The sequence below is a fragment of the Acinonyx jubatus genome, chromosome B2 (assembly GCF_027475565.1).
Source record: "Acinonyx jubatus isolate Ajub_Pintada_27869175 chromosome B2, VMU_Ajub_asm_v1.0, whole genome shotgun sequence".
In the NCBI taxonomy this organism is placed as follows: domain Eukaryota; kingdom Metazoa; phylum Chordata; class Mammalia; order Carnivora; family Felidae; genus Acinonyx; species Acinonyx jubatus.
The window spans coordinates 107,468,783-107,494,133 of record NC_069385.1 but is presented as its reverse complement, the minus strand read 5'-3'; the positions used below and the strand labels follow the sequence as shown (position 1 = coordinate 107,494,133).

Below are 25,351 nucleotides of genomic sequence, written 5' to 3'. Positions count from 1 at the left end.
CGTAGGGATGTTAACACAGGTAGGGACCTTCCACTTCTCCATCATGAGCAGTTCAACTGTACAAATACGGATTTTGCCAAATGGACTGTTCAACTCAGAAAGCAATCGCTGTCCTTTGTATGTGACGGATGCTTTTACCCTATCAGGGAGGCACGTGCTTTGAACTGGTTTTCCAGCAGCGGTGGTGGGTGACAGATGGACTTGTAGTAGCATGGAGTCTGGCCTTACCTTCTTTTTCATTTTTAAAAATTTTAGCCATGTGTGAGTTGGTTGTGTGAGTGAAAAGAACCATCAAAAGCCGAAGGTGTCTGCCCACATGAGGCCTGACCCCTATTCCTGTCTTCTTTAGACAGAGAAAAGCACATTATGGAACTTGGGCTAGTTTTCTTTCTCTTCTCTTCTCCTCTCTCTCTTTTTTAAACTATTGAAAGCTTGCCTGGGTGAGAAGTGCGTGTCAACTATAACTCACTTACTTATGAGGCTCTTACCTAATTAGTCTAGAGTATGGGAATGGGTGTTTTAGGTTAGATCAGGAATGAAGAATTAAATCAGAGCCAGAAATGTAGTTGCTAACTTCTCTACTGGAAACTATAAAATCTGCACAAGTGTTTGAATTGGAAGTGACAGGAACCTGTAGGCCAGGCGGTGGACTTCTGGAGCCAGAGAGTCCACTCAAGCACTCCTCCCTGGTATTTCCATCAGCGGCACAGCTGCCCAACTGTCACCTTGAATGCACCTGGGCAAATTCAGAGCCTGACATTGGGCTCTGCCCTCACGACCTCTGCCAACTAATCAGTCAAAATATTTCCAGATCTGGAGAGCCTACTCCACATGTTGGGTAGATGCCCAGAACTGCAAAGTGCACTCCAATCAGGTGGGAGAGCCTATCCAGGTGCCAGGGCAAGAATTAACATCTGACTGACATATGGGCCGTGAATTTTCTCTTCTCACAGCTTGGGGTCATGCAGAGGCAGTGTGTGGGGGTGGGATATTTGATCTGTGCATGCACAGCCTAGGGGATTTGGTTTAAATCAAATCATAATTAAAACACCAGTCAGGAAAACAAGGCATAATTATTTTTTTCCTGCGTATTTTTCCGACCTTGGAGAGAGCCTTAAATACACGCTGGCTACAATAAAAGCCAGGTATCAGTTTCATTTTGGGAAGGTGTAAATTTTCCACTTAAAACAATCCACTTATTATGTTGTGGGATTAAGTCTGCAACTACATCGGTAAATTAAATGACAGTTCAATGATTATATTTGCGAGACCAAAGTATGTAACACTATTTAAGAAATCATCAAAAAGTAAATCATCTCCAGTTCAACAGGCTCTCATCATGGCTGTTGGAGGGGGTTTCTGTCACAGTACCAATAAAACAGTACACAAATGTTTCACTTGAACAAAACTCCCTTATGAATGTTAGATGTTTCTGGGATGGTAAACAAACAATGTGTTTTAATAAAACCAGCGTGCTCTTTTCTAATATTCACCTACTTAGACAGAAAATGTGAATTGAAAATTTAAATAGGATTTTTGTTAGGTGAACCTGAACAATATTATTATTATTATTATTAATTAATATACTGACGTTGTAGATATAAATATATATCATCTTCTTGTTCATTCACAGACTTCAAGGAGGATTCTTGCCATTTTTAGAGCACAGTTTTTAAGTTTAGAAATATCTCAGCTGAGGTTAGTTCCTCCCAACGAATCCTTTTGCTGCTTTCATGAATTTATGAGTTAAAAGAATCCTGTGATTTTTTTTTAAAGAAAAAATAATTTCCTTTTGGGAGTCACTCTAAATATTTTCCCACTCTCTGGCCATTCCCTCAGAAGACTGCAAAAACCTAGAAACTGCAATAACACGTTCAAATCTCAAGATCTTGTCCTTTTTGGATATTCTGCTCACAAAGTTTCTCTTCGTTGTCAAATGTTCCTCTTTCCTTGTTCGAATTCCTCCCCTACTCTCCAAGATACAGCCTGCCTTTTACAATAAATAGAGATTCATTAACTTCTTGAACTACCTCAAATTTTAAAAGACTTTGAAGGATACACACTTGGAGAAATTACACAGAGCTGATTAGGGCTCTCAACTTTGAGATCTACTTTAAAGGTGTCCCCCCATTAGAGAAGACTGGTTTTCTCCTTTTCAAACTATGTTCCTGAAAACTCTAGGATTCTTTGAAGATTTTCTAGGGGCCTCATGATTTTTTTTTTTTAAATGTTTATTTAGTTTTGAGAGAGAGAGAGAGAGCGCGCGTGAGTGAGTGAGCATGAGTGGGGTGGGGGCAGAGAGAAAGGGAGACACAGAATCTGAAGCAGCCTCCAGGCTCTGAGCTGTCAGCACAGAGCCTGATGCGGGGCTCGAACTCACGAACCATGAGATCATGACCTGAGCTGAAGGAGGATGCTCAACTGACTGGCACCCAGGCACCTCCTCATGATGTTTGATTTGAATGCCCATTTACAATTTTTGTGCTACTCATAATAAAGGTTCTGCCTTTTCACATTTTATATTTGAACTTCCTGTAAACGTTTTGCTGATTAGGATAAGGTTATGTCTTGGAATTTGGGCTTGTTAGATTTTGTTTGTGGATACTTTTAAAGCAGACCAGAGAAATATTCAGTATACAACTAAGCAAATGACTACATCACCTTAGGGTCTCTACCCGACGCAGAACCGAATTTGAGGTCTCTACTTCTGACACAGAGGTGAAGGCAGAAAAAAGCAAAATGCCTTTGAATAGTAGCTATTTACTGCAGAGACAAACTAGTTGTTAATAATACTTGAATTTTCAAACTGGAACTGGATAAGTCCTTATAAACAAAATCACTGGTTGCCTAATTTAAGGTATTAGTGCAGACAGAGGGTTCAAATGAGAGAAGATCTCACTTTCCTTCTCCCTCCTGTCTGATGATTTAAAAAATGAACTAAACAGCTTTTACAGTATAATGAGATTGTGCCACCTCGATCTGGCAACACAGAATTATGATGTTCTGCTTACAACAGCAGAAATAGTTTCAGTAATGAAGTTCATTATTCATTCATCAAATTTGGATTCAACAGGCAAAGCAAAATAAACTTGACCCTGAAACTTTAAGCAAGTATTTGTTAGTAAAGGGTCTCCAGGTGACTGAGATTTTCTTTATGACATCTTTGAGTAGCTTCTAATGTTTTAAGATACCTTAAAAAATATTTTCCAGAAATCCAAGAAGGGTCGCCCTGGATTAGAAATGCATATATTGATTTTCTTTAAATATCACTAGTTTAAAAATGTGAGCATTTGTTAAATATTGGTAGTTCAAACAACTTTTAAGCAAAAAATTCTAATGATTTTTCTTTTGGGCCAAGACCACTGCAGGCCTGTGTAGAACATTATTAAGAATTGCTATATTTGTGAATCAAAACTTCTTAATGCTGCATAAATAAAATAAAATATAAAGTGGACACTGTGATGGATACAATATTACAACTTTCACCCATAACTTTGTTTTTGAAACACCTTCACTGTTCTTTTAAGAGTAGATCTTCTAGATATAACATATCGATTTTTTGAAATATCTCATGAAGAAACCCTTTTCTAGTGGAACATACACTTGTCTTCTACACAATGTAGTTTAAAAAATATGGTCTCATATTTTGAGGTTAAGACCACTTAAAAAGTTAAGAACAGAGACCATTCTGCAAAGAGGAAGTTTAATGAGTAGGATTAGTAAGAATTCACTGAAGCCCATGGTCCTGGCAATCGATAGAATATTCCTGGCCACAGACAGAACTCTGGTACTTACTATGTAACCTTAAGCTGGTTACTTATTTTTTCTCTAAAAAATGTTTTTCTAATGTTTATTTGTTTTTGAGAGAGACAGAGAGTGAGTGGGGGAGAGGCAGAGAGAGACAGAGAGAGAGAGAGAGAGAGAGAGAGAGAGAGAGAGAGAGACACAGAATCTGAAGCAGGCTCCAGGTTCTGAGATGTCAGCACAGAGCCCGATACGGGGTTCAAACTCATGAACTGTGAGATCATGACCTGAGCCGAAGTTGGACACTGAACTGACTGAGCCACCCAGGTACCCTAATTTTTCTCTACATTTCAATTTTCTCATTTATAAAGTGGGATAACTAACACTCATCTTGCTGTGTTGTGAGGAAAAATAACACAAGTGAAAAGGTTTTTCTAAAATGGTATATGAATTATGATTTGATATGAACCAACACTCATCTCAGATCCTAATGGTTTTCTCTGCCAAACTCTTCCAACTTCTTTATCCCTACATTTCAAACATTCTCTCCTTAAGTAATCTGAAATTGAACGCTGTCCTGATATTCAACCGTTTTTCACCTAGAGAAACCACAATTTCATATAATTTGACATAATGAATTTTGTCACTGAAATCTCCCTGCCCTATTTTAAAATTAAAACCAGTTAAAAGTTTTGCATTTTTTTTCTAGAAAACACTCACTTTTAGGTTATTCTCATATGATAAATATGCCATATGTTAATTTATTTCAGAGAATCAGTAGCCCACAACCCTAAAAAGGTACATTTGCTCCAATCTCTAAGGGTAGATTTAGTACTTCCAAAAAATGTACTGAGAAAACTTTTGCTCCCAGTAACAGCACAAATATTTAAGAATTCTTACCCCATTTATCCTTGGTATTTGCACGTAAGGGATTATTTAGCTTAATGACGGTGCTTAAATAAGCAACTGTCTTGTCTCAGTATTGTAGTTCAACGGAAGAGTCACCTGATAACATGCAAGTTCGGGGAGATTAACATATTTTTCTATTGTGAATATCACTCAGGGGAAGCTAAAATAGATTTAGGCATTACACACGGGATTAGGTCATCTCACCCAGCGAACACGGTGTCCTGTTTCTGGCTTTCAAAATTACACACCTGGTTTTATATCAGCCACTCACAGTACTTCCCACCGAGAAGTGGGATTGTTTTCACACCACGTGCAAACAGTGAGGCTCTAAGTGCAACACACGTTTGACCTTCTTCTACACGATGACCAACCACTACCCTGGGTTACTCTTTGGAGTATTTTCCCTGAAAAACATTTCGTTCACAAAAACTTTAAATGCTTTTCACTTCTAAGCTGGCACAAATACAGGCACCTGGGTGGCTCAGTCGTTTAAGTGTCCGACTCTCGATGTCGGCTCAGGTCATGGCCTCGCAGTTTGTGGGTTCCAGTCCTGCATTGGGCTCTGTGCTGTCAGCACAGATTCTCTCTCTCCCTCTCTTTCTGCCCTTCCCTCTTTGCACGCGCGCTCTCTCTCTCAAAATAAATAAATAAACTTAAAAAAAAAACAACTTGCACAAATAAATTCCAAGAATATATTTTTAAAAGCCATTACCAAAAGCATTTGAATTTTTAGGTTGAGAGAAGAAAATACTCTTCAAACAATTAAATACCAACTGATTTTTCTGATAGGACAATTCCTTTAAAGCTTTTGCTACACTTTTTTTTATTGGGGGGCTCTGATACCTTTCTTAAAGTTTTATTTTACCCTTTACTATTCTGTGTTTTCTTAATTTTCTAACATACTAACACTACTCTCAGTAAATGAAAAAAATTACTAAAGAAATGACGGTATCAGTAAAATATAAAAAATGTAAAAACTGTGGAAATAATATAAAAAAATTATCACCAACTTTGATATACTCAACAGTCTCTGAAAGTTGTTTTTAGTAACTTACGTAAACTGAATTTGATGAAGCTCAAAAAAATTTTTATTTTATTTTTTTTAATGTTTATTTTTGAGAGACTGAGACAGAGCGTGAGTGGGGGAGGGCCAGAAAGAGGGAGACACGGAATCCAAAGCAGGCTCCAGGCTCTGAGCTGTCAACACAGAGCCCAACATGGGGCTCAAACCACGAACCGTGAGAACATGACCTGATCCAAAGTCGGACACCCAACTGACTGAGCCACCCAGGTGCCCGTCAAAAAATTTTTTTAAATGTTTATTTATTCTTGAGAGAGACAGAGAGAGAGAGAGAGAGAGAGAGAGAGCGAGGGACAGAGCACGAGTGGGGAAGGGCAGAGAGAGAGGGAGACAGAATCCAAAGCAGGCTCCAGGATCCGAGCTGTCAGTACAGAGCCTGACGTGGGGCTTGAACTCATAAACCATGAGATCATGACTTGAGCCGAAATTGGATGCTTAACCGACTGAGCCACCCAGGTGTCTTTTTTTTTTTTAAGTTTATTTATTTATTTTGAGAGAGAGAAAGGGAGGGAGAGTGGGGGAGGGGCAGAGAGAGAGAATCCTAAGCAGGCTCCGTGCTGTCAGCACAGAGCCTCATGTGGGGCCAGAACTCACGAACTGTGAGATCGCAACCTGAGCTGAAACCAAGAGTCGGACGCCCAATTGACTGAGCCACCCAGGTGCCCCCAAATCACAGACTCTGAGGTGATTCCCAGAATTATGGGAAAACTAAACAATCATAGGAAAAATAAACAACAGGCAAAAAGTAAAATTCGGTTTTAAAAATGTTCTTTAGTATGTGTATCCATAAAGTCAGGTACGTAGAGGGATGGGGACAATCGCAAATGTGTTTTAGGAGGCAGATTTTGGGGCTGGAAGTTGGAAGGCCCAAATTTTAGACCTTGGTTATATCATTTAGTCTAATTAATAGCTTCACCTCAGAAAAATTACATCAATCTTCTAGATATGATACTTTCTCTGAGCTTCTGCATAGGATTGCGAATAAATGAGAACACAGGAAAGAAAGAAATCACCAACTAAAACCAATAAGCTAGACACAGTACTGCCATAACTCCCTGGTCAGAGATGGTGGCTGAGAAGTGTCTCCACGACCTGTGTATGAACAGCAGGCTGGCCGGCGTCTCAGCTCTCCACCCCTTTCCTCTCTGTGTCAGCAGCCACTATGTGCAAAGCATCATCTCCCTCTTCCTCCTCACCTTCACCTAACACAGCTTCAATCTCTTCTTCTGACATTTCAACTCATTGCCTGGGTGAGGAACTCACAATTCTTTATGCAACGAACTGTAGTTCTGAAACCGAGCATGTTGTGATTTTTGTACAAAATTACGTCAAAAGTCATTAACAGTGGAAAACGGAATGAGGACTCACTAAAAGCAGATTGCTACGGGCTTGTTGATTGATTGATGTTGGAATTAGATGTCTGTGCAACCTACTGTTATTTTCATTCTCTAAATCAATTTCCAAGTATTGGGAATTGGCTACATATGAATCAAGTGATGGCTATTTTAAATTAGCCATCACATCTATATATACACCAGACAAGCACTTAGATTTGGAATGACATGGCGCAAGGACAAAATCTTTATGTCTCATAAGTATAAGCTAGTTGTTATGAGCATTTCAGTTTACAAAGGAACTGGTAGGCTAGAGGTAACTGAGCTCAACTTTTCTGTATGAAAATTTAGGTCTCAATCCATGGTTACTACAGACACAGTCTGCATGCCTCCTCTCTTCTTACGAGTTGCAGCTCAAAACCTACGTAGCAGTGTCCCTAGGCAGCATGAAGTATTATTTCAGGGAGTGAGCCTCAAGGAGCTGGACATCAACATGCCCCAACATCAGAAGCACCTCCTTTTAGCAGCTGAAGGTATGTGGGGGTCAGGAGAGAAGCCCCATATTGTTAGATACCCAGTCTGCAAATCTCTCCCACTTTAAGGAGAATTTTTAACTAATCTGAAAGACGGATTTATGAAAGGAACAGCATAGGGAATATTGTCAATAATATTATAATAGCGTTGTATAGTGACAGATGGTGGCTACACTTGTGGTGAACACAGCATGATGTATAGGGTTGTTGAATCACTGTGTTGTATGCCTGAAACTCCACTGTGTGTCAATGATACTTCAATAAAAAAGGGGCAGATTTATGTATTATATATAATATATACCATGAAACTAGGTCTTCCTGATCATATTAATCATGCTATAAAATAGAGTAGGCACATTCAGTCCTGCAGCCTGGGCAAATTATTATAGCTCTAGGTAATAAAGCAGACTTTTCAAGGTGGGTCTTTTCCGAGGACTGATGAAAATGCAGGCACCCCCTCTCTGGTGATTTTTACCAAATGCTGTCACTCTGGTAGTGGCTAAGTGAACTTTCGAGGTCATGGTTTATTTGTTCTATTTTTCCAGATCTGTTTAAATTAAGCATTTAAAAGTTGCAACCTTAATTTAAAAAACCATATTGGTTATATGTTTATTACATAAACAGTAGCTTAAATCGTATCTGAACTTGGTTTCAAGTACATTTTCTGAGCATCTGATAATCTCAGATTATCAAAGCAACATTACATGAATAACAGAATACCAGTGAGGCATATATATATATATATATATATATATATATATATATATATATATATAATATATACATGTGTGTGTGTATACATCAACATCCCCCAACATCAGAAAAACCTCCTTTATACACACACACACACACACACACACGTATATAAACAATGTCATCAACCAAGATGGTTCAATGATCGGTCCAATGTATTTACATATAAAAAACTTGGAAGAATGAAGCAGCCACCACTCCTTCTTATGACTAGGAGATTTTCCCCTTATATTGGATGTTCCTTTATGCAATTTTATCCATTATTTTAGTTACCATTTTAGGTTCTTTCTCAAAAATCCTGTTTCCCCTTGTTATTCTTTAACCTGCCCCCTTTTCCTTCTCTCTCCACTCCACTGCCTCAACCTTTTAGTCATTATTTGGCTCTTATCTATGGACTTGATAGTTTTAATCCTTTGTTAGAAGATGGTTCTTTCAGTCTCAGTTTTTAAATTCTTCCAGCTGTCTCATATTTTTCTAAATTTCATTTTTATTTTGCCTTATCACTAAAAATCATCTCACCTACCATGCAGGAAAAAAGAAAAAGAGATACTTGATTCACTCTGTCCTTTCAACTGAATGATCTAAAAACATTCATGCAGAAGGATATATTGCTTTCATCAGTGTATTAAAATCATGTCCTCATAACAGAGAAGACAAATTTCACATATTAAGCAAAAGTGAAAATAATAGTTATGATTACAAAAAACTTCTGGACCCAAATATACAAAGCTTGAGAAACATTCTTGCTGTCACAATGAGCATCCATATAATTCACTAATGAAAATTAAGAATGGAAAGCAAGCATTCCTTTTAACTAAAATGCAGAAAAAAAGGAGATGATAGAAATCATGATTTCTATCAATGGATAATAGTAAGACCCATCCTCAGGAGAAAACGCATAGTATATTATACCTATGTATGTATGTATGTATGTATGTATGTATGTATATGTGTATAATGTTAAACATATATGTAGTTTGCTTTAGTGTATTAAGCAGAAATGAATATGAAGAAACCAAACAAATAGTAAATTCTAATGTTCCTCAGCCTTCAATCAAACTTCACTTTCTGAATATCAAACCCATGCCTCATACAGAGAAAGACTTGGAGAAAGTTCTATTAACAGGAATAAAGATTTTTTTAAAATGGCCACGAGATGAGCATTTAAATAAAACACACACACACACACACACACACACACGCACACATACACACACACATACACACACTTTCTTTAGGCTGTTGAAATACAGTCTTTAATTCTCCATTAAAAAACAAAAAAACAAACCCTGATTATAAGCTTTACAACCATTTGAAGATGTGAAAGACTATCTGCATTTCAGCCTACTTCAAAGCCAGTAAAGAAATCATTTCTTCTTCTTCCAACTCAAAGTATGTTTAGGAGCAGGACATCTGATAGAAGTGGCATTGCCAATCTAACCAATTTTAAAATATAAAGTGCTTCTGGCAATATTTGGATACATATAATTTGACAAAAAAGTTTTATAAACCTAAGCTTTGAAAAATAGAAAATATAAGCCCCAACAACAAAAAAGCATAATTTGTAATTGAAAGAAAATAATATTTTGTAGAAAAAAATTGTCCTTCCAAAAAGAGACAAAAATGACTAACTTTTATTTCCCAAGAGGACTATGCCACTTTTATACAACAAAATTACCGTCGCCACAAATTGCTTTCAACAATTCCATTGCTTCTTCATTTGACCACTTGAAAATCAAAATTCTTTCAGATTATAAATATAACTTTTTATAACTCTGTTATTACGTACTGTGAATGGGGAAAGGGGGCCAATCTTGTGGCCGTAGCGTCGAACGGCCTCTCTGATGTGGCAGGGCTGGATGGCATCGCTGTGAGCCTCAACACCACAGGCCGCAGTGCTCTGCGACAGAAAAACACATAAATTGTTACTAAATCAAAAACACACAACAGAACTACAGTGTATAAAATATGAAAATAAACTTTTATAAAATGGACGTTTTTTTCCCCTTTGGGATGCACATTCCTGCTGCCATATACTACGTTTTAAAAAAAATTCCATTAACAAATCAAAGATGACTTTTACGTGACCCCTTCCTTAGCAGACCTACCAAATGCAATTTTTATGCCCACAATATTTCACCTAGGCCTGCCTGTCAGGGTGCAGGAGAATACAGCCACTTGCGTGTAGATGAGAATCGTCGTGGGGGCTTGCTGAAAGAAGTTATAACAGGAAGTTATTTTTTTTGAAAAACATTTAAACATTTATCATTACAAATGTTTCTTTGGGACCTGTTGGGCATGTTTCTGAAATAACTTGAGGGTCATCAATTTTAAAATGAAAAATATAAAATTGCTGTATATTTATTTAGAATACTGGGGTCTGTCATAAACAATCATGTTAACTTGGTTCCTAGGGCCAAAAGAAAATAAAACAAAACCTGTCTCTTTTAATCTGCTTCATCTGTAAAAAGGCAGGTTTGAAAGTACAAAAAGACACAAGAAAGAAAAAGATGATGTGCAAAGAGGGTATGGATACCAGCTCAAGAAATGTATGTAACGTGATTTAAAAAAATTAAAATGTTCAATAGGAGCAAGGTAGTCTTGTGGTTCAGTTGCAGGCTCTGGTTTTCCAAATACCTGGGCCCAGATCCTATCAGTTACCAGTCCTGTCAAGTAATGTAATATCTCTGCATTTCAGTTTCCTCATCTATAAAATTGGGGCAATAATTTTAATTGCTTTATACTTTAATGGGTACCAGATGCCAGTCATTAACATTAAAGAATCAACAGGAAGAAACAGTAGTTTGTGTATTACTATAGCTGTATTCTAGAGGTCAGTCATAGTCACATAATGATTATTTGTCTTTCTGATAAATACTAAAATGACCACTTTCATAATTCCTTCTAGGAGTATAACTAATATGACCGCTATGGATGGTAATTTGGCAAAATCTTGTCAAATGGAAATGGACCACCATTTGTGACCCAATTTCACCTCTAAGGATTTATCCTACAAATATATTACACAGGTACACAATTTTATATATCGTATCTATACTCTCACTGCAGAACTATTAGGATTGATGAGGTAAATATTCATCAATGAGGGAACACTAAAATAAATTATGATACATCCATTGAATGAAACAGAAACTACAGCAACCACCAAAAGTTCCATCCCTACTCCTACGGAACTATCTCTAAGACGTATTGTATGAAAAAATGCAAGGTGTCCAACTGGGTGGCACTATGTTACCATTTATTTTTTCAAAAGGCCGAACATTAAAAACTCATTTAAGCATAGAATATTTTTGCAAGGGTACGCCAAACATCAGTAATAGTCCTTATCTCTTGAAGGATAAATGGGTATCTAAAGGACAGGGATTAGAAGAGACATTTTCACTGTATATCCTTCTGTACTTTTCAGATGTTCTTTCTGTACCTTGTGCATGCTTTTCCGATAGCTAGTAAAAGAATATAAAAATTCCCATTCAGTGAGAACATCTGCTAATTATCTAAGCCGAACCTGAAATAAAGTGTACAATATGAAACAAACCAGGTCTTGAGCATTTTTATGATTTTAATAAGATACGCAATAAACCAAATAGGAATTTACTCTAGAGTCTCTTTCTCAACTTCATTCCAACAATGCCCTAAATAACATATCTGTTGTGCCCGCAATCACACAAATTGTTATCTTAACCCTTCATTTGGCACTGATATATAAGTACACAGGATTTTTTTTGAATGTTTTCTTGATTCTAATTTCAAATACTTTGTGTCGGTTGGAATATATTAGAATAAATGCAATTAGTAGGTATCTGATAAGGGTAAAGACTCTTCTGTGAGTCCACTGGGCCCCAGAAGATGAATATGACTAATACAGACTCATTAAAGGTTGAGGCATTCTATCCATTTGTGGAAATCAATGCAAATGCTTAGCTGGATTTGGAATTTAGAGCTAAGTTTTGCAGTGGAAATACAAAAGAGAGAAATCAAGAGGGTCAATATTCTGCATAGTAAGTAGGATGGAAAGTTCCTCTACGGGATCTCCTTTCTCCCCACAACTTGGATTTATGTTTCATTTCTTTCCTCCATGGCCAATGTATGATTCTACTTTTCCAAATAAATTTGGTTTTAGTCAAAACCATAGGACATTTGGTCAAAATCTCTCAGAACCTCTGGCATGGCAATCAAATAGGATTTCAGAACACTGAAGGAAATGTAAGCTAGAAACTAATGGTTGAAGCGTGATCTTCACTAAAAACATGAAGCTAACTTATATAAAAAACAAAAATATTCACTTTTGTGAAAAATGTCATCAGATTTCCAATTTGCCCATTTCCGATTTATCTATAATTAAGTAACCGCAAACAGCAGGAAGTTACCATGCGCACATTTCTACACTTTCTTCACTTGCCCACTGAGTTCTTTGGAAGGGAACCTTTAAATCTAAAATGATAGATTTTGGAAATCTCTTCACATTTCTGTTAACATCCAGGACTTCACTAAGGTATTTGTAATCTGTTCAAATTCAAAATTCATACCAAGTTGAGAATTTTTAATTTAGCCGTGGCTCTACCCTTTTTGTAGTATTCTTCATAATTGATTCAGAAGAATAAGCATTACACTTATATATTTATCATTTAATTTTTAAAACTCTTCTATTTGGGGGCGCCTGGGTGGCTCAGTTGATTGAGCATCTGACTTTGGCTCAGGTCATGATCTCACAGTTCGTGAGTTCAAGCCCCATATTGGGCTATCTGCTGTCAGCATGAACCTGCTTCGGATCCTCTGTCCCCCTCTCTCTCTGCCCCTGCCCAGTTCATGCTCTCTCTTTCAAAAATAAATAAACGTTAAAAAAAAAAAATAAAAACAAACATCTTCTATCTGCTATGATCACATTTAAAGAGTGCTAGATTTATTTATCAATTCATCTCTCCCATTCGGATTGTGCTAACACTTTAGGATATTCTTTATTTTTAAAATTTCAAGGATAAAGCCTACATATTTGACAACGTAAGGAGTCCTGTTGTGTAACGAGTGCTGAAATCTTCACCAAAATAAATCATTTATCTCCTTGAGAAAAGCTCTTGGTAAAGTTCTTCCTCATATGTCAGGTCCTCCTCCTCTTGGCTGCATTCATACCATTCCGGTATTCTTCCACTGCATCTTTACTTATGTCTCTTTATCCAAAAGCTGATGCGGGGAACTGGAGGCTGAAGTATCATATGGAATCCCACATATTCCTGGATTGGAGCACTGTCTCTCCGCTTGTCCTTGCTGGCTTATGTTGAATAAAGTCTCTCCACAGTTTGAACTCGCAACTGTGGTCCAAGGAAGCTACACTGAACTTGTATTGCTGCTGGATCTCAAACAAATATCTGTGCCTGTCCTGACTTTTAAAAAAATGGTCAGCAAGTTAAATCGTCCTATCCTTTCTCGGCCTTTCCCTTGCCAGGGAAGTCCAATTTTAAGAAGGACCTGGAATCTCAGATAACGGCCACTTATTCTTTCCACATCCAGAATGATGGACTAGATCTTTTGTTAAACTTGAAATATTGGTTCTTACAGAGGAGGAGCACATATTTCAGATGAGAGCAAAACAAAAGGTTAGTACTACTATTACTGATATTTTTATTACTCACTGACCTCAAAGGTTGATTTATAATCTGACTGGCCAGGTATGTGTCTTCCTTTTATTCACTGCTGTACACGTAGCTTTCCCAGAGCTTTGTGCTTATGGAGGATTCTTTTCAGATGAAGGTGGGCCATTCTTTGGCCAAAGATTACAGTATATAATATAGTTAGTTTTAATAGTTGACTTCCTCATTTCTAAGTTTAATTGAGATGTTTATTGTTAAAACTGTAGTTCTATGTAACTAGAAAAGTCTTTTCTTTAAGGAAATCAAAACTAGAAAAAGTACTTGAAGAGAAGATGAGAGTATCACTATGAAATCTGGAAGCAATGCAAGATGCCATCTGTTCTAAACTTCCCCAACTCCTACCCCATTTTATAGATGAGAAAGTGAGGATAAGGGACATGGCCAAGATTATAGTGACAGTACCCCTGTATGGCTATACATTGAATCTCTCAGCTTCTAGGACACATGGCTAATACATATGGGCTTTATTATTTTATGTAGAATGAGTTGTACCATCTTACCACCATAGCTGAAGTTTCCCAGGACTAAAAATGAAAACACAGCAAGAGTCTGAATGTAGAAAGATGTGGATGAGTAAACAGAGAAATAATTAATAGCTTTAAAGTGGGAAATTATTCTGATGTCACTGATTTTGAATTTAGGAGAATTCAGATATGGACTAATCTAATACTTTACTCAGGAAACCTTTTCTATAAAACAACTCTAAGGTGATAGCTTTCAACAAGATTTGGAGAGGGGTATTTAAATATTTAAGAGAAAAAAAGAATTCTTCAGAAGTTTTAGAAATTCTTGAAATTTTTATGTATGTGTGCATAATTATCTCAAATGAATTACAACTTCTTACATACTTAATAAAGCAAGTCCACTGAAGAGGTCTTTTAGGTAACATTTCGTTGTCCTAATTTCAGTTACTGGGTGAGCTGGAGCTCTATAGCTAAAATTCTTTAAAACTACTTTATAATACAGAAGTTCCTTATAGTTCAAATTTTCCCTTAATAAATAAGCACTGAGCTCTGTTGTTTTGTAAATGGAAGAGGAAACGAGATATGAGACTAAAACTTAAATTTGCTTACTATCATTATAAAATTATACCTTGGCATGGTTCTATTACTTGTAATGGCAAATGGTTCTTATTGTAGCAACTGAGTTTTACTTATTTATTTAAAAAAATTTTTTTAGGGGCGCCTGGGTGGCGCAGTCAGTTAAGCGTCCGACTTCAGCCAGGTCACGATCTCGCGGTCCGTGAGTTCGGGCCCCGCGTCCGGCTCTGGGCTGATGGCTCAGAGCCTGAAGCCTGTTTCCGATTCTGTGTCTCCCTCTCTCTCTGCCCCTCCACCGTTCATGCTCTGTCGCTCTCTGTCCCAAAAATAAACAAATGTTGAAAAAATAAATAAATAAAAAAAATTTTTTTTCAATGTATTTATTTATTTTTGATAGAGAGAGATAGAGAGAGACAGAGCATGAGTGGGAGAGGGGCAGAGAGAGAGAGGAGGACACAGAATCAGAAGCGGGCCCCAGGCTCTGAGCTGTCAGCACAGAGCCCAATGTGGGGCTCCAACTCACAACTGTGAGATCATGACCTGAGTCGAAGTCGGACACTTAACCGACTGAGCCACCCAGGCACCCTGTCAACTGAGTTTTAGAAAGGAGTATCAGCTTTAAACAAATTATGAAAAACAAGAACATGAAAGCAATAGTGACTGATCAAAACCAGACAGAAATTGGAAAGGGAGTGCCTATATTTCGAAGAAGAGAAGAACAGTGGCTTCAGTTTCCTGTTTTTACTGTTTTAGTATAAGGGTGGGCTCCAGTCAGTATAGGGGGCACATGACCTTAGAGACTTTAAGAAATATAGGCCAGAATTCAGGGCACCCACAGCAGGTGTGAAGTGAGGAAGGAAATACCAAAAACGGGCAAAATCAAAGAAGGTTAGTCCCCAATTCCGTGTACAAACTTTCCCAAATCAATTTCTCTGTGGTACCAAAGCCAAGAAATTACATGAACTGAGGAGAGATTCCAGCTGCTGCCATTGAAGAGGAGTCTGAGTTTCAAGTTTAGAGCTCAGTGTAGAACAGTAAATTATCTGCTTAACACACATGCACACAATCACCACCACTATCAACACCAAGAACTCTTCATATATAAGAGTTCACATATATAAGAGAACACAAAATTTCTACAATATATTACCTATGATATTACCAGGATATAACTGAAAATTACTAGACATGCAACAATGTAAGAAATTGCCTGAGATGAACAGACTGAGAGAGGAGGCATTATTTTGGTCTCCACTGAGCCTAAGTATCACAGAAAGCATGATTTATACTCAATGGAGATGAAAATAAGCCATATTAATTGATCAAAGAAGGATTTTAAAGCAGCTATTATAACTATGTTCAAGAAGATAAGGAAAATACTTGTAATAAATGACAAATAAACTAGATGCACAACAACTAAAAAGAAATCACGTGGAAATTATAAAGCAATTAAATAGAATATCACAAATAAAAAATTACTGGATGGGTATAACAGACTGGAGCTGATAGAAGAGTCTGGAACACAAAGAAATATCAAAGAATTTATCCAACCTGAAGAAAGAGAAAAGACTGAGAGAACGGTTAAACAGGTACCTGTGGAACAATATCAAAGTAACTATCAAATATGTACCTGGAGTCTCAGAAGTAGAGGAGAGACAGTGAATTGAAGCTTAAAAAGTATCTGAAGAAGCAACTGCTGAAAATTCCCCCCAAATACTTAAAGGCATAAACCAATAGTCAAGAAGCTCAGTGAACCCTAAGCAGGATAAATACAAAGAAAACCATGTTTGTAGATATCACAGTCAAACTGCTGAAAACGAAAAATAAAGATATAATCCCAAAACCATCCAGAGAAACAGAACACATTACAAACACAGAAACAATAATACAAACTACTGACATATGATTGAAACAATGGATGCCAGAAAATAGTGGAATGATATCATTAAAGTAGTGAAATAAAATTGCCAACCCAGAATTCCATATCCAGTGAAAATATCTTCTAGAAATGAAAGAAAAGATATTTTCAGAAATATGAAAACTAAGAGAAACCATCACCAGCTAAACTGCACTGTAACAAATGCTAAAATAAAATTTAGTAGAACAAAAGAGGAAAATAATACCATAAGGAAATCTGAACATAAAACAATAGTAAATGTTAAATGGAAATGGTAAATGTTAAAGTCTATTTTTTCTCTTAGTTTCATTAAAATACACTTGATTATTTAAGGTAAAAATAGTATTATGGTTTATAACATAGGAAGATGTAAGATGTATCACAACTATAGCGTAATGGACAAGAGTAAAGTACATGTGTCTTATAAATATGAGTCTCATATTTTACGTAAGCAGTACAATAACTCCAAGTACACTGAAAATTTAAGGATATATTGTAATCCTTAGCATAACCACTGAAAAAATAATGCAAAGAGGTATCACTAAGAAACCAGTAGATAAACTGAATTTCTTAAAGAGCACAGAACCCAAAATAAGAAAGAAAAACTGAGAAACAAAAACAGAACAAGCAGAAAACAAATACCAAAATAGTTGACCTATATTGGATCATGTCAATAAATACACTGAATATCAGGGAATTAAAGACTATAATTAAAAGATATACTTTAGAAAGGAAAAAGAAGCAAGACCCAACTATTTGGTGTCTACAAGAGATGTGCTTTACATATTAAAGGCACAGATACACTGAAAGAAAACTGACAGAAAAACATATCAATGTAAACAGTACAAGAAGGCTGGAATGGCTATAGTAATCAGATAAAATAGAACTCAGAGTGAATAATATTACCAGTGCTAAAAGGAAGATTTCATAAAGATACAGAGGTACGCCATCATCATGGATTATATGAGTTGGTACTGTTAAGACATTCATAACCCGAGGCTGATGGAAGTATTCAATCTGATCCCTTTCAAACCCCCACTAGGCTTTTTTGTCTTTTTCTTCCTCCCTTCCCCTCTTCTCCTTCCTTCCTTCCTTCCTTCCTTCCTTCCTTCCTTCCTTCCTTTCCTTATTCCTTCCTTTAGGTAGACACTAAGATGTTGATTCTAAAATTTATATAGAAATGCAAAGGACACAGCATGTCCATAAAATTATGGCTGAAAGATAAAGTTTGAGGTCTCATACTACCCGCTATAAGACCTACCATAAAGCTACAGTAATCAAAGCAAATGGTACCAACAAAATAACTGACAAATCAGTCAATGAAACAAATGAAATTCCAGAAATAAAGACTAGATATGTGGTCATTTGATTATTTCTTTCTTTATTTTTATTTGAGAGAGAGAGAGAGAGGGAGGTGAGAGAGAGAAAGAGCGTGAGCAGGGTGCAAGGACAGGGAGAGAGAGGAACTTAAGCAGGCTCCACACTCAGCACACATCCTGACATGGGCTTGATCCCACAACCTGGGGTCATGATCTGAGCTGAAATCAAGAGTTGGACGCTCAGCTGAGCCACCTAGGTGTCAATGGTCATTTGATTTTCAGCGAAGCCACCAAAGCGATCTAATGGAAGAAAAGAGTCCTCAACAAAAAGTTTGGCAATAACCAGATATCCATATGTAAAAAAGTGAACTTGACCTCCAGTCATATAATACACAAAAGTTAATCTGATGATGATGAAATTGAAATGAAAGTGATATAGCTTTCAGAGGAAAACACTTATCACCATGAATTGAGAGAAGTCAAAGGTTTCTTAGGATACAGAGAGCAATAAACGTGTGAGAAAACTGGATGAATGAGACTTCATCAGAAGTTCAAAACGTCTGCTCATCAATATATACCATTAAGACAATGAATCGGTAAGGCATGAACTGAGAAAAAACATGTAGAAAAAATATTTGACATAGGATTATTACATAGGATATATATAAAGAACCCCTACAGATTGGTGATAAAAGACAATCTTCCCTCAAAATACTGTAGAAAAGATTTGAAGAGACTTTTCCCTTAGGAAGATACGTGAATGGCCAGTCAGCACTTGAAAAAATGCTTAACATCATTTGTCATCAGGGAAGTGCTAACTCAAAGTAAAATGAGTCACTGTTGAATGAATATCCATTAGAATGGTTAAAAATAAAAACAATGATAACACCAAATGCTGATGAACATGTGAGGCATATACTGCAGGTGTAAGTATAAAATGATACAAATATTTTGGGAAAAGAAAGTCGTGGAGTTTCTTTCTTTCTTTTTTTAATATTTATTTTGAGAGAGAGCGAGAGAGTAGAGGAGGGACAGAGAGAGAGGGAGAGGGAGAGAGAGAATCCCAAGCAGGATCTGGCTGTCAGTGGGGGTCAAACCCACAAACCATGAGATCATCACCTGAACCGGAATGAAGGGTTGGATGCTTAACTGACTGAGCCACCCAGACGCCCCATTCTTAGAGTTTCTTTGAACACTGAACACATACATACTCTATGGCCTAGTACTTTAATTCCTAGCTATTTACCCAAGAGAAATAAAGGCATTTGCCCATAAAGACTTTCACGATAAAGCTCACAACAGGTTTATTTAGAATACCTCAATAACTGGAAACAGCCTAGGTATCCACCATAATCAGAATAAATACATTGATATATTCATACAAGGGCATATTACTCAATAATAAAGAGGAATAAATTACACTTATACGGAAAAACAAACTTCAAAAATATCTTGAGTGAAAGACATTTCACTCAAAAGAGTTTACATCCTACATTTTTCTTATATGATGTTCTAGAACAGAAAAAACTGAGCTAGTATGAAAAAAATCAGGACAATGACTGCCTTTCTAAGGATAGTGGCTGGTATTGACTGGGAAGAGGCATGCAGGAACTTTCTGAACTGATGATAATGTTTTACATCTTTGAGAGGGATTTACAAAACAACAGGTTACACATTTGCCCACATTCGTCAAAGGGTATACTTAAGAATTGAGTGGTTCACTGTGTGCTAAGTTTTACCTTAAAAAAAAAAAAAAAGAACCACAAAAAAATGTTACATAATGAAGTGTTAAGCCATGAGGTGTACTAATGTCTGTAGCTTACTTGGCATTGTAGCTAAAAAAAAAAAAAAAAAAAAAAAAAAAAAGATGAACTGACAGATGAACAAAGGAACAATTAGATGCACAGATATAATAAAAGTCAATATGTAGATAATACCGTAAGTATGGTAAAATGTTCACTGTAGAATCTAGATGGCAGATACATGGTGTTAACTCTACAATTCTCTTAATATTTTTGTTATGTTTGAAAATTTTTCTAATAAAATATTAGAAAGAAATCGTTATCTTGCTTTATCCAGAAGAAATCTGTTACGAAAGTTTCAGTAGAAGTCATTAAGTATGGTCAAGCATAAATTGGTTGTTTCTAAAAATCTGAATGATGAGCAAAACAGAGCACATTTTCCAGATCTCTGAAACAAACTCAACAAGCCTTTCTCCGCTCTGCATCAGAAAAACAAAACAAAACGAAACAAAAAAAAAAAAAAAAAGGAAAAAGAAAAAAAATTATCACTGACCTTTTTTCTTTTCCTTTGCTTGGTTTTAGTCAAGTCTTGTCCAGCACTCCCATTCCCAAGGGATCCTGCTGTGGTTTTCCCTGAGTGCTGTGACCCAGATGATGGGGCTGTTGGTGTGGGAGGAGGTGTGGTCTCAGGAGATTCTGGGTAGGACTTCATGCTAGACCCCTGCCCAAAGAGATTTATTTGGTTTTGAAATCAAGTGACCAGGACTTCTACTGACATTCAATTTGGTTGAATACCTCCTGAATTCAATACTTCTTGAGGTTTACAAGTATCAAAACACAAGGTATGATTATCTAGTGCACAGAAATGGTGCCCTGTCTTGCCCCTGAGAGTCTAAATAGTCTAAATTTTTAATCTGTCTGATCAGCTTAATCTTAATCTGTCTACTACAGCTTCTGAAATTTCTGTTGATTCGGTCAGATAGAGAGATTTCTACTTGGAGGTTCTGTCAGCATGTCAGACTTACATGTCTCAAAAGGCACCTCTGAAGTCCCCCCCAAACTGGACGCTGTCCGGACATGATTTGTATCAGTGTGACCAGCCTTCTACCAGTGACTCAAACTCAGTGCCTGAGGGTCACTGTAGATACCTCTAGCTCCTTCCATTTCTAGTTCCTTCCTTCTTTCATAATATCCCTCATTTCTATCTGGTTTCTTTGGCCATGACTGCAGGTCTGTTCTCTCTTCCATGTGGAAGTGCTTCAAATGTTTGAGGACTGTCACTTTGCATAGCCTCTTTTCTTTTATAGGTCAACTTAGCTCACATTCCTTCAACCACTTATTTCAGGTTCTTTCACCCTCTAATAACTCTCCTTTAGATATCCTCTACTGGGTCAATGTCCTTCCTATTGGATGGTACCTAAACACTGAAACTAAACACAAAAATTTCCTTATCAGTAACATCACAATATTAGCTCCTAAGAAATGTACAGGCCAATAAGAGCCTAGAAGTTTTTTTTTTTTCCAGATATGGTATTATTAGTCCACATTTTCTTTATCCCACCACCTATACTAACCACACTATCTGCTGGCCTACACTTCTCCATATTTAAAAAAATTAAGCTAAACTTTGTAAGATGTTTGGCTGAAATGCATGTATCGGTTTCAGAAATATTTCTTTGATTTGGCTGCCTAGGAACATTACCAAACAAGAAAGAGTAAGGCTAATTTGGCATGAGTTGTTCTTAGGAAAAACAAGGTAACTCCTAGAGATCTCTGCTTGCTTGCATAAACCATATGTTAGGGAAAAAAACCCTTAAAAATTAACTTCAATTCATATTAAAGATGCTAATCTGAGAACCCAAGCATAACTAGTTTGGTTCCTTATATGCCTAGTGTTCAAGAATGTCAGTCATTAAAATAGAATGCATTATGTATTAACTCCATACCTTGAGAGCTTGATTCCAATCCAAAGCACGTAGCACCTCCATTTGGATCTTCCTAAAACACCCATTTGAACTCATCACCCTTTAGGAGCCAAGAACCCTTCAACTCTTCCTTAACTCTAAGAGCCTAAGGCTTAATTTTCTAATCAGACCTCCTCCTCTTCCTCAATGAATCCTTTGCTTGAATATTTTAATCAGCTTTGTTTTTCCCTTCTACAATTATACCTATGCTGCCTCTGAGGCCTAGAATATTCTCCCCAGTTTTACCATCTTGTCAAAGTCCTATCTTCCCTCAACACCAGCTTCCTCTCTGAAGTCTTCTCTACAGTCAGGGATTGTTTCTACCTCCATGCTTCCTGTCTTTGGCACTCATTTGGAAATTAGCATATGCAATCTCAAATTGTCTGCTTGCTTGTCCTTCATTTCCTTGTTTGTTTTACAGAACACAGATCATACCAGTCTTTGGGGTTCCCCTTTGTACCCAATTTGTTAAAAAGCCCTTTAAAGCAGGCCCTTGATGTTGGTTGCTCGTTTGTAACACTGATGAGGAAGAATCCTACTTTAGAGTGGCCATTCTCTGTGTTTTGTCAGGTAATAAAGGGCAGGAAGATTTCCAGTCCCTCTGAATGTTCATTTTGACCACCAGTCACACAGGAGGAGGGGTGTCTGGATGGCCAGGGAAACGCTTGAGGCTTTGCTAACATATTTAGTCAGGATGCTTTCCGACACTCACGCTCCCACCTCCCAGAGAGCCCGGGAAACCGAGCACACACAGGCCATTTTTCTTAACTACTGGGTAGCTGGGAGCAGCAGCTGTGGTTGCTGAGCGGTTGCCCAGGGCAGCTTGGCCACCCTGGAGAACCAAGAAAGAAGGGAAATAAAGAGTTTTCCTAGCCATGCAAGCAATCCCTTGAATGTTAAGGGAAAACTAGGCTTGTTATGTTCACTGTAAATTTCTTCAATTAGAAATGTTACAACAAATTTGTCTGATGTTAATGAAAAGCATACTTATACACATATTCATAAAGTGAACGTGTACCAAAGATACTTTTAAAGGGTGTTCTTTGACATCGTAATTTGGGTTTGTAACGTAAAGAAAACAAAGTGTTTAATCAACTGAGTAAGCTTTAGGGACTTTTAAAGTATGATGACTGATAATGATCTTTTCTAAGGAAAAAAAAAAAGGATTTGTAATGGGCAAAAACACTTTAATTTCTACTTGGATTCCAAGCCAATCTGATCCTCCAAGGGGAATAAAAAGATGTCAATCTTCTGACGGATAATAAGATATATAGGCATATATATTTATATATTTTCTAAGTATCCAAGAGCAGAGATGCTTAAACTTGGGGTCCGTAGGGTTCACAGATCCCTTAGATCCATAGAATGGTTTCAGAGGGTCTTTGAACACCCTGAATTGTATACAAAATTTGTGACTATGTTTACGGGGACAGGGTTTATAGTTTTTGCCAAATTCTCAAAGGGGCTTAGCCATTTTCAGGTTATGTATTTCACCCAACTTGATCCAAAGCTCACTTCACAACTATACATGTAGATGTTAACCTAACCTCCTTGCTGCCTTCTATCCGGTTATTAGATTGAATTATATGAAATTGCTGTTTGTGCTAGTAAAAAAAAGTTACATATTAGCAAATTCATTCAATAGATAATACCACATTTCTGGTTTGCAGGTATATGCTGCTTACAGAGAATCTTCATAATAAGAATGGTACACAGTTATTGCACAATGTCTTAAAGTCTGGCAAGATTTTATAGTCCCCTAAGTGGGGGTCCCAGCCACATAAACTGGATATGAAAGGATGTGGTCCTCACATGACAAGGGCCAATCTGAACACAGAGAATAAGTGGAGCCATGCTTCTTTAAATCATGTTTAGAGCTGGATCAATAACTGGGAAGTAAAATTATCAATAAACATTGGGAATTATTAGGACACGAATAATAGTGATCCTCTCATTTCTGAGGCGCAAAGAAATAAAGAACTATTCTTAACATTGTTCAAAGGCCCAAACCGGTTGTTCACCTCCCATGGAAACGAGGTGAGGTCTACAACTATCCCTCTTTCACTGCAGGGCTAGGGAAGCTAGATAAGGCAAGAAAAAGGTGAGCAAATAATTGTATTAAGTGGCTTGTTAGGGCCTGGAACATAGTAGGAACTCAGAAAATCTCTGTTTGAAAGTTGACTGAAGGCTATACATTCCTACACTGTCTTTTTCAAAGAATTACTACCGTAAACACCAGGCATGAGAAAAACCCACAGATGTGTCAAAGACAGATTTTTTTGCTACTCACCTCAGCAGAGTTGTGATACTGAATGAAGGTTGCAGAAATGGCATGGCTGAAGGGGTCTCCTGCCTTGGTTACCATGTCCTGCCTCACAAGAAGAGCCAGGTCCACTAACTAGATCAGAGTAATGAAAAGAAGTCACATCACTGGAAAGAACGACCAATGTCAACGCAGTGGCAAAACTAAAAACAATCCATTTCAAATGTTACTGATCATACGGTGAGCCTAAAAATCTGTATTGTGCCCATGAGCATATGCTTTCATTGACTGGAAAATGGACCTATCCATGAATAGAAACACCAATATGAAACTCTTAAAAACTGATAATAAACTGAGGGTTGATGGCGGGTGGGAGGGAGGGGAAGGTGGGTGATGGGCATTGAGGAGGGCGCCTGTTTGGATGAGCACTGGGTGTTGTATGGAAACCAATTTGACAATAAATTTCATATTAGAAAAATGAAATGAATAAACTGGTTAGATATGCTATATTCTAAACTGTGCTTTTATTCTATCAAGAGTACGGATGATTTTTATCCAGTAAAACATAAATGCAATTTAATGCAGCAGGCCGAATTTATTGAATAAACATGTGCTATTGAAAAAAAAAGAGAAACAATATATTCTGACTTTCTAGGGGAGTAGTTCTCAGATTGTATTTAATAATCACTAGGGAAAGCATTTTAAAAGAGAGATTTCTGGGCTCTAGATACCGAGATTCCAATTTGGTTACGTTTCATTTTCTTTTATTAGTTTCTTTTATTTTTTAAAGTTTATTTATTTATTTTGACGGATTGAAGAGGAGCAGAAAGAGAGGAAGACAGAGAGAATTCCAAGCAAGCTCTGCACTGTCAGCACAGAGCCCGACGTGGCGCTCCATCTCACGAACCATGAGATCATGACCTGAGCCGAAATCGAGAGTTGGATGCTTCGACTGAGCCTCCAGGGCGCCCCTCTGGGTTAACATTTTAAACAAGCAGCCAAGAGAGGCTGATGCTTGTGGTCAAAGGACCATGCTTTGATTCTGGACTCAGGTTTTGGTAAGCACCCAGTAGACTGTACATAACTAGAAAGGTATTTCTCAAAGC

General features: G+C 37.2%; 1 protein-coding gene across 4 annotated transcripts in view; it reads right to left on the bottom strand.

The window, feature by feature from the left end:
• Positions 1–25,351, bottom strand: part of SUPT3H (SPT3 homolog, SAGA and STAGA complex component) — a 530,133-nt gene that overhangs the window by 74,735 nt on the left and 430,047 nt on the right. For all 4 annotated transcript variants that reach the window (XM_027057634.2, XM_053222732.1, XM_053222733.1 and 1 more), the window contains 3 exons: positions 24,273–24,380; positions 20,572–20,739; positions 10,144–10,254 (listed from right to left, as the gene is read on the bottom strand). In XM_027057634.2, coding sequence (XP_026913435.1) covers positions 10,144–10,254; positions 20,572–20,739; positions 24,273–24,380 — 387 coding nt within the window. The remainder of the gene's footprint in view (positions 1–10,143; positions 10,255–20,571; positions 20,740–24,272; positions 24,381–25,351) is intronic.